Genomic DNA, 16,291 nt, shown 5'->3' on the forward strand with positions numbered 1-16,291 from the left:
GTATCGACTACTGCATGCTAAACAAACTGCCCATTAAGAATCGATACCCATTATCGCGCATCGACGATCTATTCGATCAGCTACAAGGAGCGAGAGTTTTCTCTAAGATTGATCTTAGGTCGGGATACCATCAACTGAAGATCAAAAGTGGTGGCATTCATAAAATGGCGTTCCAAACTTGATACGGACACTATGAATTTTTAGTTCTATCATTCGGGTTAACCAACGTCCCAGTAGCATTCATAGATATGATGAACAGAGTATTCCATGATGTATTGGATAAGTTCGTCATTGTGTTCATTGATGTGACATCCTAGTGTACTCTAAGAGTGAGGAAGAGCACACCCGACACCTTACCTTTGTGTTGCAGCGGTTGCGAGAACACCAGCTCTTCGCCAAATTCAGTAAATGTGAATTCTGGCTTCACCAAATTGGTTTCTTGGGATACATCATCACCAAAGATGGCATCAAAGTAGACCCAGGCAAGGTGAAAGAGGTTCTCCAGTAGGAGACTCTGAAGAGTGCCACTGAGGTCCAAAGTTTCTTAGGATTGGCTAGGTACTACCAACGGTTTATCGAGAATTTCTCATTCATTTTGGCACCCATGACAAAGCTTACAAAGAAGGGTGCAAAGTTTGAGTGGAACGAAGCATGCGAGAAAAGTTTTCAAGAGTTAAGAAACTGGTTGGTAACACCTCCAATTCTAACCATTCCAGACGGCATCGGAGGAATGGTAGTATATACTAACGCATCTAGGATAGGATTGGGTGGCATCTTGATGCAGAAAGGAAAAGTTATAGCTTACGCCTCCAAAAAATTGAAGGAACACGAGAAGAATTACCCGACTCATGATTTGGAGTTGGCAGCGGTAGTCTTCGCGTTGAAAATATGGCGGCATTACCTGTACGGTGAAAAGAGTGAAATCTTCAGCGATAACAAGAGTCTAAAGTATTTCTTCACCCAAAAGGAGCTCAATATAAGACAGAGACAATGGTTGGAGTTGGTGAAAGACTATGATTGTGAAATCCAGTACCACCACGGCAAGGCCAACGTTGTTGTAGATGCATTAAGCAGAAAATCTCAGACTGCATCCCTCGCTTCCTTAGTTATGAGCGAACGATTGATAGAAGAGGCTCAGAAATTTAATCTGGCACTCGTGATCAAAGGAACGGCTATGCAATTAGTAGCCATGGATCTGCAGCCGTCGATATGAGAAGAGGTAATTGCAAAACAACCATTGGACCCTAAGATGGCCAAGATTATTTGGGAAGTATAACAAGGCGTCCATAAGGACCCGGATTTTTCTTTAGCCCATGATGGTGCACTAAAATTTTGAGACAGATTGTGCGTGCCTGATGACTATAATGTCCAAGACCGAATTTTGAAAGAGGCGCACAATTTACCCTATACAATCCATCCCGAAAGTACAAAGATGTACAAGGATTTAAAGAAGTATTATTGGTGGATGGGAATGAAAGCAACCATAGCAATATACGTGTCTAAATGCCTCACTTGTCAATAGATAAAAGCAGAGAGACACCGACCGTATAGTTTATTGTAGTCACTTCCTATACCTGAATGGAAGTGGGAAAGGATAACTATGGATTTCGTGACAAATCTGCCCAACACCAGGAAAGGCATGAATGCAATTTGGGTGATTGTAGACGGACTAACGAAAGCTGCACACTTCATACCAATCAAAATAAGTTACCCAATGGAGAAGCTTGCCAAGATATACATTGAAAACATAGTCTGCTTACACGGCATGCCTGTCAGTACTGTGTCTGACAGAGATCTTCAGTTTACCTCAAGGTCTTGGAGGAGTCTACAAAAGGCATTGGGATCTCAATTGAATCTTAGTACAGCTTTCCATCCGTAGACGGACGGACAGTTAGAGAGAACTATCCAAACTCTAGAAGATATGCTCAAAGCCTGTATTTTAGAGATGAATGATAGTTGGGATGCCCACATACCACTGGTGGAATTTGCATACAATAATAGTTACCACTCCACCATTGGCATGGCACCATTCAAAGCACTCTATGGCCTGAAGTGTCGAACCCCGCTATACTGGGATGAAGTCAGCGAACGAAGATATCTCAGACCAGAGATGATATAAGCGACCTACGACAAGGTGGATGTTATAAGAGAGAAGATCAAGGCAGCCCAATCAAGATAGAAAAGTTATGCAGATAATTGAAGGAAGGACATTGAGTTCGAGATCAGAGAAAAAGTATTCCTTCGAGTATCTCTAGCTAAAGGGTTGCTACGTTTTAACAAGAAGGGCAAGTTGAGCCCAAGATTCATCGGTCCTTACGAAATTCTTAATAAGGTGGGACCCGTATCGTTCTAACTGGCCCTACCACCATCTTTGTCAGGCGTCCACGATGTTCTCCATGTGTTGATGTTGAGGAAGTACATTAATAACCCGACACATGTATTGTCAACTGAACCTGAACAGTTGGATGTGGATATGACTTACGAAGAGCAACCTACGGAGATATTGGATAGAAAGGAGCATAACCTCCGTAACCGCACTGTCGCTTTTGTAAAGGTTCAATGGGGAAACAACCCGAGGGAAGAAGCTTCATGGGAGCGTGAGGAAGAAATGAAAGAGAAGTATCCTCAACTCTTTGGAATACAAGGTAAGCAAATTTCGACGATGAAATTTTTGTAAGGTGGGGAGAAATGTCAAACCTTGCACCTGACTGGTTGGACTTTTGATTGAAGGGCAAGAACCCCTGACCAGGCAACCAGGAACACTGTGGAGCATCACTCCAGAGGCTGGGATCAATGAGAAAACCCTGTGCAAGTTTCCCTATATACCTGTCAGGAGATGCATAGCGGACCCCTGCACTTGCACAGCTCATAGCATGATGTATGGCCTGGACCCCAGGTAATCTCTCTTCTCCCCATAATAGTGGGACCCACCTCAGAAAAAGTATGTAAAAACCTCTAAAGGGCATGTGGGGACAATACCCTGACCAAGGGTCAAACCCCTGTGCAAGCCCCACTGAGAATCAGCTTGCTGAAAACTCTGGGCGATGGCACTGGGCGATACAGACAAGGCTCAGAGACATCGCCCAGTGAGTAAAACAGCATATTTTAATGGACTTTAATTATGGGGACCACCCAACATGAACATGGGCACCCTCCATAGATAGAGGGGAGTCTGAGGGACCACCTCATACCCTTGGTTCACTGTGGACCCCACCAGTGTGCCCAGAAACACTCAGAATCAATTTAAAAACTCATTTTCAAAATAGACCTTAATAGCCAAAAAGGCCTCAGTGTGGGCTGGGCCTATAAATAGGAAGGCCTTGGGCTCATTTAGAGCCCTTAGCACTATTGGAACCGTGAGGAGCAAAAGGAGAGAAAGAAGAGAGACAGAAGAGGAAGGAGAAGAAGGAAGGGGATCTGAAGGCTGCCACCCATCCAAGCTTGGGATCGAACTTCTCTCACCTATGCAGGTATAAACTCTCATGAAAAACCTGCTGCACTCTTAAGATCTCTACTTGTGATGATGTGTTTCAGCTCCCTGGGCAGCCTAGAATAGCTAGGGTTTGCCCTGGATAGCTCCAGATCTTCCATGCAAGCATAGAGCATGGGAGATCTGTGATTTTTATTAAATTTCATAAGATTGTTACACTGTTCTTAAAGCCAAAATCTGGCTGCGCAAAGCTGCACTACCAGATGCTCTGTTGCCTTGTGATTTGGAACCCTAGATGCAAGCTAAGGCTGCATGGACCAAAACTCTAAGTGATAGCAGCCTTAAATCACTATTTTACACTTATTTCCAACCTGATATATGGCAGAAACTGAGATCCATGCTTGAAGAAAACCATGTGATACTATTCACTGGGTTGTCTGGGCAGCCTCTAGCAGCCAAATGGTGGGCTTGATGGAGGATCCATTTAGACCAAAATGGAGATCATCCCTAGGGCTACCTGACCCCCTAACATGCAAAGGGATCAGAATTGAACACTGCCTATGAAGCCTAACCTTGGAAACTCAACCCTTTGTCGATTTGAGGGCACTGGGCGATGCACCCAACGCCCAGAGCCATCGCCCAGTGAAGGTTTTGCTGTTGTTTTTGCAATCTGACCTAAGAAATCTCACCCAATTGCCATGGGACGGTATGGGAAGGTCATAAATGACATAAATGCCCTTCCCCACATCTGTCCTTATAAAGGAAATGCTTTGGAACCTAAGTGGGCCCCGCAGGTGAAGGAAACCCTGCCTATGCTTGGTCCTACAGCACTGACAAGCTGTGGACAGTACTGTGATCCTATTCTGACCTAGGGTCAAGTACAGTCACTGATAATGACCATTTTACCCCTGTGCCACTGACTCTGGATGATGCACCGGGACATGGACCTAAGGCCCAGTGCAAGTCCCAGAGGATTCTAGGTGACAACCAACTGAACAACTGGGTCAACCCAGTAAGCTTAGGTTAACCCTAGGACTACCAAAGATAGATTGAAAACTCAATATGACACCTTTTGATTTATATTTTGGATTTGATCCCGCGCTCGAGGTCAATAACCAGACTGCTAGTGGAATCGAGTTTGCGACCGAGGTCTTAGAACCAAACTCAGGTGAGTGAAGTGTTATCATATGTGTACATGTAATCTGTGATGCTGTGCCAACAATTAAATTCAAATTCTAATGCTGTGTTTATTAAATTCAGTTCAATTATTCAAACTATTATACATTGATTGTCTGTTGATCAACTCTGTGAATTTTATCTGATGAATGTGAATGTTAGACTAGATGCCGTAGTCGGCTTGGAAATGAGGCCTGTGGTAGCCCGTAGTATGGGATGCAGTTGACACCACCTGACTCATACGATGCCATATAGACATGGGGTTAGAGTTTCATCACCCGTGCTATGCACCCTTGCCAACAGGGGTTAAGGTGTTGGATGCCTATGGGGGCGACCATATGTATATGAGAAAAGAGAAAAGAAATGAAAAGAACACCGAAATGGTGAATGAATGAAAAGAACACTGGAATGGTGAAAATGGGCTACGAGCCAGAAAAGAAAAGAAATGGATTGTCCCACGGGTTAATCACAGAGGGCTGGTCGGGCTGACCTTGGTGAACGAATGCGGGAGCTGACCGGTCCTCTCCGAAAACTAAATAGGTGTATCGCGGGACGAGGTAACCAAGCCTACACCAGGGATACATGTATTGGGGATTGTAGTAGCACTGACCTGACGTAGTTGTTTTGCTAGGTGGCTAATAATAAACTGGATTTGCATATCGTATAGGATCATGTGGATTGTGATTGCAAGTGCATGCATGATAATGTTTTGCTCACGAGCTCAGTGGGGCTCACACTCTGTTATATATGTTTTTCTTTAGATGATTTTGCAGATCAATGCCGCTGTGGAATGGAGGCTCATTTCGAGGAGGAGAGCCCTGGTTATTATGATGATCTTGGCATGGACCCCGACGGAGGTCGTGCCGATGATGCGTGCATTCTCGGTGGTCATTGATGAAGACCGTTGAAGGGTGCATTTGATGCTTTTTGTGTTGGGGACTCCTTTTTGTTTTGTCTAGGAGTTTATCCCCGTTCTATTAGAGGTTTCGTTGTAGTTTCTCCTATTTTCTTTTTGGGGTTGAGTCTACTCACCCTGTGTATAGATATGTATGTAGTAACTTTAGCTTTGACTTTATCAGCTTTGTTTCTTAAGTTGTGGGTTGTTGGGAAATGTATCAGGACAAACGTAGCTATGTTTATACTATCATCATTTCCCGTGTCACTATGCTTTCTATTTTGTTATTGTAAATGTAGTTTATCTGCAGCACTCTGATCTTGCCTTTAGTAAAGTGAATGAATGTGGTTCCATGAATGTATTAATTGCTTCTAGATCCATGGGATTTGGCAGATTGCCGTTGCGTAATCTAGGTTACCTACCTAATTCTCCTAGGGGCTGGTTTGGGGTGTGACAGAAGAACGCAGTACACAACATCCAATTTACTATGATAGTAAAGTTCTTTGGGATGCAGAAAGAAAGTATATGACCGTCAAAAAGTTTGCATACCTTAGTAATTGCTGCTCATGAGCTCAGACCATATTTTCAAGCTCATACCATACAAGTGCTCACCAACCAACCCTTACAGAAGATACTGCATAAACTAGACACTTCAAGTTGTCTAGTAAATTGGTCGATAGAGCTAAGTGAGTTTGATATTTGTTACCTTCCTCGTACCGCCATCAAAGCTCAGGTGTTGGTAGACTTTCTAGTTGAATCAACAATACCAGAGGACATTGGACAAGAAAAAGATGTTAAAGGTAGTTTGAACATATGGACCTTATATATAGATGGTTCATCAAATTCTGGAGGAGGAGGTGTAGGTCTATTCCTCACCAGCCCAACAAGATTCACAGAGCAATATACCTTGAGATCAAGATTCTTGACATCCAACAGTGAGGCGGAATACGAAGCCCTAATAGTGGGTTTGAATTTAGAAAGAGCCTTTAAAGTATCCAAACTTTTGGTATATGGTGATGGTGATTCTCAACTTATAGTTAGGCAAGTCACTGGAGAGTATGAGGAGAAAGACTCCAGAATGACTGAATATATAAAGAAGGTACAAGAGATGAGACAAAGATTTGAAGATTTCCAAATAAAACTCATCCCCAGGATGGAAAATGCCTCTGCAGATGCACTCTCACGACTTCAGATTATTTGGAGCTAGGATGTACCATTTATCTAGAAGAGCTCCAAGTTCCTAGTATTGGAAAGGAGGTGAAAGTCAAGTAGATTGATGCAGAACCATATTGGGTGGACCCTATAATCGATTACCTTAAAGAAGGTACTCTCCCAAAGCAGCCAACAGAAGTCAAGAAAATAATAATGAAAGCAGTAAGGTTCCTCATAATTGATGGAGAGTTGTACCAGAGATCATATACCTTACCTTACTTAAAGTGCCTAAGGACCTCCAAAGTATGTTACGTACTTCAGGATGTGCATAAAGGGATCCGTGGGCAACATCTTGGTGGAAGAGCAGTAGCACAAGATTCTACGACAAGGGTATTATTGGTCAAGAATTCACCAAGAGTGCATGAGCTATGCCAAAAAATGCGAGAAGTGTTAGCTCTACACACTAGTTCAAAGGCAACCAACATCGACTCTTATCCCGGTGACCAACCCTCTCCCATTCACAATGTGGGGGATTGATATCCTAGGACCCTTCACACCTGCGGCCCAAGAAAAAAAGTTTGTAATAGTAGCAATTGATTACTTTACAAAGTGGGTTGAAGCAGAGCCTCTGATGCTCATTAGTGAGGAGAAAGTCGAGAAGTCTTTAAGCATTCAGTGGTTTTCAGGTATGGTGTCCCACAAATAGTCGTCACTGACAATGGAAGGCAATTCGTTGGTATAAAATTTGAAGCTCTTTGCAAAGAATTAGAGATTGATTGTAGAACCACATCTGTAGCATATCCCCAGGCAAACGGGCAAGCTGAGGTCATAAACAGAACGGTCCTCCAGGGCATTAAAAAGAAACTAGAAGAAGCCAAAGGACTGTGGGCGTCAGAACTTCAAATTATACTGCAAGCATACCAAACTACTACCAGATTAACAACAAAAGGGACTTCATTCATGTTGACCTATGGAGGAGAAGTCGTAGTCCCTATTAAGATTGTAGTGAAAACCTACTAAGTTCAACACTACGAGGACCAGAGTAATCAGGAGGCCGGAGAGCTAATTTAGACTTGATCGATGAGGTACGAGACCAAGCTCTCTTGAGGATGGCAGCCTATAGTCAGAGAACTGTAAAATATTATAACTCAAGGGTACGAGAGAAAAGGTTTAGACCAGGAGACCTAATACTGCAAAGGGTGGAAACCTCATAACCATCTAATATAGGAAAAATTGCTCCCAATTGGGAAGGGCCCTATAGAGTCACCAAGGAAATCTACCCAAGGACATACTACCTAAAAACCTTTGAGGGTAAGAGAATTGACAAAGCGTGGAACGTCGAGAATTTGCAAAAATACTATTAGGCTACGTTTGGTAAATGCCTGAACGGTGTTCAGAACAGTTCTTTCGTTCTTTTAGAACAAAAAAATAGGAAAAAACGTTTGGCATGTTGGTTAATTTTTTCGTTCTTTTAAAACAAAAAATAGGAAAAAATGTTTGGCATGTCAGTTCATTTTTTGTTCTTTTAGGACAAACTGAAGGAATCTTTCCATTAAAGAACGTTCTTTACAGACCGTCTCGGAGAGGGTCTGTAAAGAACAAGAATAAAAACTTGAGCAAATAATCGAGCAAAACTCGTTGATGGTCTAAGAAAGAAGCTTATGAAGAGGAGGGGAAAGAAGGAAAAGAGAAGTAGAAGAGAAGGACCAAAGGAGGAGATGCATCACTACAACTGCGCCCTTGAAGGTGATCAGAGGTACCATTCTCTCATCTCTCTCTAGCTCTCTCTCGTTCTCTCTCCCTCTCTCGCTCTCGCTTCCTCTCTTATTCTCTTTGTCTCTCTATGTCTCGCTCTCTCTTCCTCTCGCTCTCTCCCTCACACTCTCTCTGTCTCTCTATCTTGCTCTCTCTGTCTCTCTCTCTCCCTCTTGGTCGTCCCTATTCTATGAAGATCTAATAAGTTCTTCATTTTTTATCTCTCATTGTCTCAGGAATAGAATCAACATCCCTAAAATTTGAAGGATTCAACCGAAAGGGGTATGGGATTTATGGAATTAATTGAGCAAATTTGATTTTTAGGAATAGATGTTAAGGATTTTAGGGTTTTTACATATTGTTTTAATTTCCTGTTTGTTTTTTGGGTATGAATGTTAGGGGTTTTGGGATTTTAGTGTGTGTTGCAATGATGTGACTTTATGTGCATTTGTGATGCTCTCATCATGTAACTTGAGTAGTGACGGCATGCCTTGTGCTGAATTAGTTCATGACAGTGTCCTCTTTGTCAATTGCAAGTAGAATCATGAGGAAATACAGAGAAAGGAAAAGAACCCATTTAGGGTTAGGAGAGGGATTGTGATCGGAGAGAGGAACAGGTGATGGAGAATGGTCGATCCCCTTCCCCCATGACTTTTGTGACCCTTGTAATGGCACCATTGATGGTTTTAAGAGAGTTAATCAAAAAGGTGGTAGGTATTGTTTGGTGTATTGTGTTACCTTGAGTATACTTGTGCTAATAGAGGGCATTTTGAAAAAAAATTCTGCCGATTAATAACTATAGGGCAAAAGGCCCTATGATTCTTTAGATAATCTATGTACAACCGTGATTCCACTCCTTGGGTCATCAATGAACAACAAGGGGCAACTTAGAAATTTTATTTTAGGCTTTACATTTCCTTCCTAATGGTTGTCTCTTTCTTTATTTGCATGGTATATAATGTTAGGAGGAGATACATGGCTCTTCTCTACATCTTCATCAATTCATTCATCTTGCATTATGGGATATCTCTTAAAAGCGTATTTTGAAATGTTAGATTTGCCAGCAAATGAAACTTTCAAAACTAAACAAAACAGGAAGAAGGTGAGGCCTTCATGCACCTAGTTCATGGGCATTTACATCTTTCTAGCCAAACTATTTCGTTTAATTGATTTGCTAACAATGGGCGTTTAACCTTTGGATCTTTCTGTGGGAAGATATGATTTGGTGTTGAAATGTTGAACTTTGGATAACTAGGTAGATATCTATTTTTAATTATTTGATAAAGCTCTTGTTTTCATATATAGCTAATTGTTTATAGATGATTTATAGGCCTAAAGTACAACCAGAAATTCAGTTCCTCTTCCCTTTAATTCTATGTAGTCTTTTTATTTTATAATGTTTGTTACCTATATTCAGATAGGTCCTATCACTTGGTCCAGCAATGAGGTTGTTGTACTATTTACGTTCATGGTAGATAATATAAGGTCTGGAAACAAGACTGATGCAACTTTTAACAAGAATGGGTGGGATGACATTCATACCCGGTTAGAAGCCACTCTTGGTAGGGTGTTTGATAGGGAACAGATAAGGAACAAGTTCAATAAGATGAGGATAGTGTATGGAAGTTTCAAACCATTGCTTCAATTGACTGGGTTTGGATGGAACTCAATCACCAACACGGTTACTGTTGACGATGACAGTGTTTGGGATAAAGTTATTGCAGTAAATACTATACTAATATCTTCCTTTATTTTGATATACACTATTATATTTGTTCTTATGTTTGTAATTATGTAGTAAATTTTTAATATTTTATTTTATATTGTATATAGGTCAATTCAGGATTGAAAAAGTTTAGGCATCAAGGCTTGTCACAATGGCATGAACTACAAATTATATTTGGAGATTCTTATGCATGTGGATATGGTGGAGTAGATAACACGCAAGACTGGGTGACAACAGCGATTGAAGATCTAGAGGTTGATGAGGAAATATCTACACCATTCCACGACACTCCAATAGGTCTAGATAACCTACAAGTCAATGAGGTTGGGGAAGGGATACATACTTCAACCTATAACCAAGATAGAACTCTAACAGCTAAACGGAAGCAGAGTGCTGCCAATAATCTCTCAAGTGCTTTGGGATATGTTGGGAAGTTGTATAAGATGAAGATAGAGAAGGTAGCTACAAGTACTGAAGCTACTTCTGCACTTTCAAGATTTAGTACAACAGCTTTCATCGACACTAGTGTTTTGGCATGTACACGTGTCCTTGACGAAATACCTGATATAAGTAAGGATATGTATCTGAAGGCCTCAAAATAAATTAGGGAGTCAGCTCCTTGGAGAGAGTCATTCATTTATTGAAGGCCTGACAGGAGGATGTAGTTGTTGGAGGAGTTAGATTAGTATGTTGTTTTGATTGAACTTTAATCTGTTATATTTAATTTGTGTGGTTTGATTTTAGAACTTATATTTTATTTGAATCTGGCATGGTGTTTAATTTGTGAAGTATATGTTATAACTTTATGTGGATGATTGTGTTGAACAATTTGTTGCTTCAATAAATATGTTTGTGCTAAGTCATTGTGTTCAATTTTACATATTGTTGTGGATTGTAACAGTTATGGCTACAATACACCAATTCAGTAATGATTCATCAAGTGATGAGGATGATTTGATCATGATAGCCACAACTTTAATTGCAGCATAATCTTATACACTAGAGAACCTTGTAGGGATGGTAGACATACAGGATCTATAAAGGTCCATGAGATTTTGACTGGTCATGCAGATCGTTGCTATCAAGAGTTTTGTATGAAAAAATATGTGTTTCAAAATCTATGTACAATGATGGTACATAGAAATTGGTTGAAAGACACTCGATATTTAAGGGTGAATGAGCAAATAGCCATGTTTATGATGATGGTGGGAAAGGATTATTCTAATCGGAAAATTCAAGAGGATTTTCAACATTCCGGGGAGGCCATTAGCCGTAGATTCAAGAGGTGAGTTAATAGCTATGGGAAAATTGACAAAAGAAAGGATCAGACCACCAAATATCGCCAAAATTGAAGAGGATTTGCGTGCAAAATCTAAATTCTATCCGTTTTTAAGGTAATATGTAAACAATACAAAAAATTATAACATACTTTTATTATAATTCCATTTATTTATGTATGACATGCTTTTGTTATTTGAAATTTATTTTTAGGATTGTATTGGAGCAATCGATGGTAGTCATATTAGTGCCATAGTCCCAAAGGCAAATGCTACTCGTTATAGAAATCGCAAGGGCATTACCACACAAAACGTGATGTGTATATGTGATTTTGAAATACGATTCACGTATGTTTATGCGGGTTGGGAGGGCAATGCTAATGATTGTCGTATATTTGAACATGCAAGGAGACATCCCGCATTAGAGTTCCCACACCCACCTGAAGGTAAAACCTATTCAAAGCTACTGATAAATTAAATTAGTTGGTATGAAGTATTTCAATTGCTAACTTTGGTTTTTCTTTACAATGGTTTGTCTCTGTAGGAAAATATTATGTTGTAGACTTTGGGTATGCAAATCAAGTTGGATACCTGACCCCATTTCGAGGTGAGAGTTACCATATTCCTGACTACCAGGGAGCTGGGAGAACCCAAAGACTGCTAAAAAGTTGTTCAACTACAGACATTCCTCACTTAGGAATGTAATTGAGCGTACATTTGGGGTTCTGAAAAATAGATTCAAAATATTAAGAAATATGCCTTTTTATAATATCAGACTGTAGATATACATTGTGATTGCATGTTGTGGAGTGCAAAATTATATTCGTGACGAACAAAAGGCGGACAAAATATTTGCTGACTTAAGTGGGGGCAACAAAGTAGTCATAGATCCATTAAATCCTGAACCCGAATCGTATGAAGGATCTATGTCTACTCTCAACTAGAGAGACAGTGTAAGATTGATAAATAACTTACGGAGAGACAATGTAAATCTTTTGGCTAGAAGTAGTAGGGTGGTAGGAATCTGACTTATATGAGTTTATTTGTTAGTTTATAACCAAAGTACAGATAGTTTATGTAACTTATGTTGAATTTGTTATGACACACTTCTAGAGGTTGATGGTATGTAGAATTTTTATGGGCTTCAGCTATTTTTTTATGATGTTAATTATAACTGTCCTATAAACTGACATGTTGCATCAATACATTGCAATTTAAGACCATTCATATTCAATGTGCAAATGTCTCCTAATATGAATTTATATTCCGTTGTAAAATGCGAGAAATGTGGAAGAGAATGCATGATATGGACATCTAATTTTGAAAATAATAGAGGAAGGGATTATTTCAAATGTCCTATGGGATGTCCATTTTTTCTTTGGGTGAATCAATTGAAATGGTGTGCATGTGCACAAGGGCAATTTAAAGTTAGAACAATGAAAAACAGAAAGAAACTATAATCGCTCATTTTGGTGCTGTCCAAATTCAACTATGGTACGATCACCATGCAATTAGATTATTTCAATTTTTTTTACATATTTTACCATTGATTTATATATTATATATGGCACCCGTAACAAACATGAATTTTTAGAATGATAATCGAGACTGTGGATATTTCCAATGGATAGAAGAAGGCACGACCTCATCTTCTAGCCAACAGACTAATATCTCAAGGGTTTGTCCCTCAGGCTCAACAGCTGTATCGGCTACGCCTTCATCGGAATTTCTGAAAGGTTTTTGCAATAGTGCAATTACATCCTCAGAGAATCAAGCCAAGATATTCAATGACATCCTTGAAGGTCTTACCAAGTTAGATTTGAAGAAAGAAAAAGATTAATACAAGTTTTAGATTGTTAAAGTTGTAATTTCAGATTTAATTAACTATAAGGCACCATATTTGAATTTAGGTTAAGGTTGGTTCTTTATTAGATACTTTTAATTTATGTTAAATTTTTTTTATAAGAGATTTTAAATTTCAGTTTGTTATGTAAGAGAGACATTTATTTCCTTATATAGATGGCATAATTGTAATTAACATTAAATAGGAAGAACAAATTATACCAAACACCATTTTCGTTCTGAACAACGTTCTTGAGACCGTTACCAAACAGTCATTTTTTGTCTCAGAACGCCATTCCAAAAAAGAAACGCCAAAGAACGTTTCTAGTAAAAAATGGGCGTTCTTTGTTCAGACATTTACCAAATGTAGCCTTAGTGATCAACTCTCAACCCACCAGCCTGCAACAAGTTTGTTTTGATATATTAGCCAATTAGAATATTTAGTAGGATTGATTAGCATGAGCTCTCTGCTTTGTAGTCACTTTTATTTTATGATTTTCTATAAGTTATGAATAAGATTACAGATGATTATAGTATCATTGTTGTTAAAAGAAAGTGCATACGTAAGCCCTTTTAGTTAAGGCACCACACCTCATAAGACCTATAAGTCAAGGCAGTGCATATATAAGACCTTTTCGCTAAGGTACTATACCTCACAAGACCTCTAAGTTGAGGCAGTGCATACGTAAGACCTTTCAGTTAAGGCATCTCACCTTATAAGACCTCTAAGTCGAGGCAATGCATACATAAAATCTTTCAGTTAAGGCCACATCTCATAAGACCTCTACGTCGAGGTTGTTCATACATAACATGGAACTAAATCTCGATTTTGCAGGTTTCTGAGACAAGTTGGCCAGGTACTTGAAAAAATGTATGGTTTTGAACTAATACCAATGAAGTAAATGTTTTTATATTTGTTATTTCATTTACTTAAGATATTATTCATAGATAAGAAAATACCCCACTATTTGAATCCAAAAAAAAAAAGTTAAAAAAAATCAAATTCCTAAAGGATAAAAATTCAATCCCCCAATTCAAAAACAAAAACTGGATTTTCGACGGTAGGTGAAATTTTCAACTTTCTAATGCTGGGTTTTTTTTCAAATCTATAAATTCCATAAATCTTAATATGGTAAAACATTTCTATAAACCAAAAATGCGGTAAAATATTCTTGTTCTCAGATGCAAAAAAGCCATAGTGGTCCACAATGTAATCCAGTCAATCAAGAGCCTCGACACCATCGACCATAGCCTAGAAAAAAACATGGTCAGCAAGAAATAAAAATAATACTAATGAAAAAGACAAGAGAAAGGGCCTCACTGAAGCAAACATCTAATGGACCCTTACGACGAGCAACTTGTCACCAAGTTCCCAGACATGCATGGCATCCGAGGGAAGACAACACCTATATAGGAGCTGCCAAGCAACGTCAGCAGCCTCCAGAGCCAATTGGTCTGCATAAAGATCTAAAGGAGGGACAAAGAGAGTTTTGTCCATAACCGAGGTGGTCGTACCCCCAGGCCCATAAAGGGGCCTCCTCGCGATAGAAAGCAGGTTCAAGAGGAGGACGAACATAAGTCTACTCATTATAATTATTCCCCTTATTAGGGACTTTACTTCCCCCTTTGTTGTAACTGCTCCAGGTTTAGTAGTAGAAGGGGGAGGAACACCAAAGGCAGTCTTCTTACTCACATTAGTGGTGATGCCCTTGCCTTTATCGACAGAATTAGGGGTCGACCCAGACCCTGGCTCTGGAAGAAATTTACTTTTCTTATGAGAACTCCCCTTGCTGGATGTCGTTTAGACGACCTAAGCCACGGAGGACATAGGGATGGCTGCGACATCATTCCTTTTCTTCAATCTGGCCTCGAACCTATCCAGATTCACGCTCACTAGAAGAAATAAAATACAGGTCAAGAAATGAAAGACAAAATCAAAAACAAATGAAGAAGAGGAAACTAGGGCTCACCCTCATCTTCCTCAGCTTAGTTCAAACTCAAACTCCTAAGAACACGCTCATCACTAAGGTTTTGTAAGTCGACTGTCTTACCATCTAAGACCCTTCTAACAGACTCTAAGGCCTCATCATTGAGAGAAGGTTTTACATTGGCAACCGAACTCTCAACATCTGACCACATCAATGTGGGATAGAATTGGTTGGTCTAAGCGAAGAAGAATTTATCCTTCCAATTATATTAAAGGATGCTGAGTGTGTGAAAATTTTCTCCTTCAACCTCGGACGGCTAGTGAAATAAAACCACCCTCGACTGATGTTCTGATTCCTAATGACAAAGAGGTGCAAAAAAACCTCAGGAGTAGCACACCTCCCTAACTTGGCAAAAGGAGCGGCGAAACCCACTTGAATCTCCACCCATTAGACGCAATTTGAGCAAGAAGCACCCCATTATACCTCAACACCTCATTCGCCACATAATGAACAGGGAACCTAAACCCTGCTTCAAACATATGTTAGTACAACAAACTTCTCCAAGTCTGGCCATACAAGTACTTTCCCGGGATCCCGGTTTCCTAAGACTAATACTCAGAGGAATGGAACATACATCCCTCAAGGTTTGAAGAGATTCAACAATGACAAATTAAAGACACCAAAAGTTGTAGAGGACCTAGTAGCAACGAACAGCTTAGGCAACCCCAAAGCAATGAGGACCCCACTCTGGTGACCCACCATCAGACGTTTCACTAATACGCCCCTCTCTAAGATTGGTTGAGAATTACTAGACACTTGTGTGGTAGAACTACTATCAGATAAACTTGAGGATGAGGCTCTAGCCCCCAATTCTGAACTTGCATCCATACCCTGGACTTGACCAGAGGAACCCTCGCCGCTGCCTTTGCTAGATGTAGATTTGGTGGATTCAGACATTCTAAAGAAAAGAAGCAAGAAAAACCTTACTGATTGATATAATAATAAGAACACCAGAAACAAGGTAGACTTCAGTACCACGACAGTATAGAACTTGAATCTTCAGAAGAGAAACAAGATTGGGCAAAGCAACTGAAGAAGGCGAAGTAGCAG

The 16,291-nt window shown here is 39.9% G+C and overlaps 1 protein-coding gene across 1 annotated transcript; it reads left to right on the forward strand.

The window, feature by feature from the left end:
• The first annotated feature begins 7,176 nt into the window (after positions 1 to 7,176).
• LOC122650740 lies at positions 7,177 to 12,116 on the forward strand. Its single transcript, XM_043844130.1, has 6 exons — positions 7,177 to 7,339; positions 9,374 to 9,510; positions 9,826 to 10,131; positions 10,242 to 10,667; positions 11,626 to 11,857; positions 11,956 to 12,116. The coding sequence occupies exons 1-6, from the start codon at positions 7,177 to 7,179 to the stop codon at positions 12,114 to 12,116; spliced, it is 1,425 nt and encodes a 474-aa protein (XP_043700065.1).
• Positions 12,117 to 16,291: the final 4,175 nt, after the last annotated feature.

The sequence above is a fragment of the Telopea speciosissima genome, chromosome 2 (genome assembly GCF_018873765.1).
Source record: "Telopea speciosissima isolate NSW1024214 ecotype Mountain lineage chromosome 2, Tspe_v1, whole genome shotgun sequence".
NCBI classification, from domain to species: Eukaryota; Viridiplantae; Streptophyta; class Magnoliopsida; order Proteales; family Proteaceae; genus Telopea; species Telopea speciosissima.

What these genes read in the sequence shown, in the direction of transcription:
- LOC122650740 (XM_043844130.1), top strand. Translation starts at nt 7,177, where the DNA reads ATGTGGGGGATTGATATCCTAGGACCCTTCACACCTGCGGCCCAAGAA. An exon ending in TCATCGACACTAGTGTTTTG is followed by an intron (nt 10,668 to 11,625) that starts GCATGTACACGT and finishes ATTTATTTTTAG; the next exon opens with GATTGTATTGGAGCAATCGA. An exon ending in GTTCCCACACCCACCTGAAG is followed by an intron (nt 11,858 to 11,955) that starts GTAAAACCTATT and finishes TTGTCTCTGTAG; the next exon opens with GAAAATATTATGTTGTAGAC.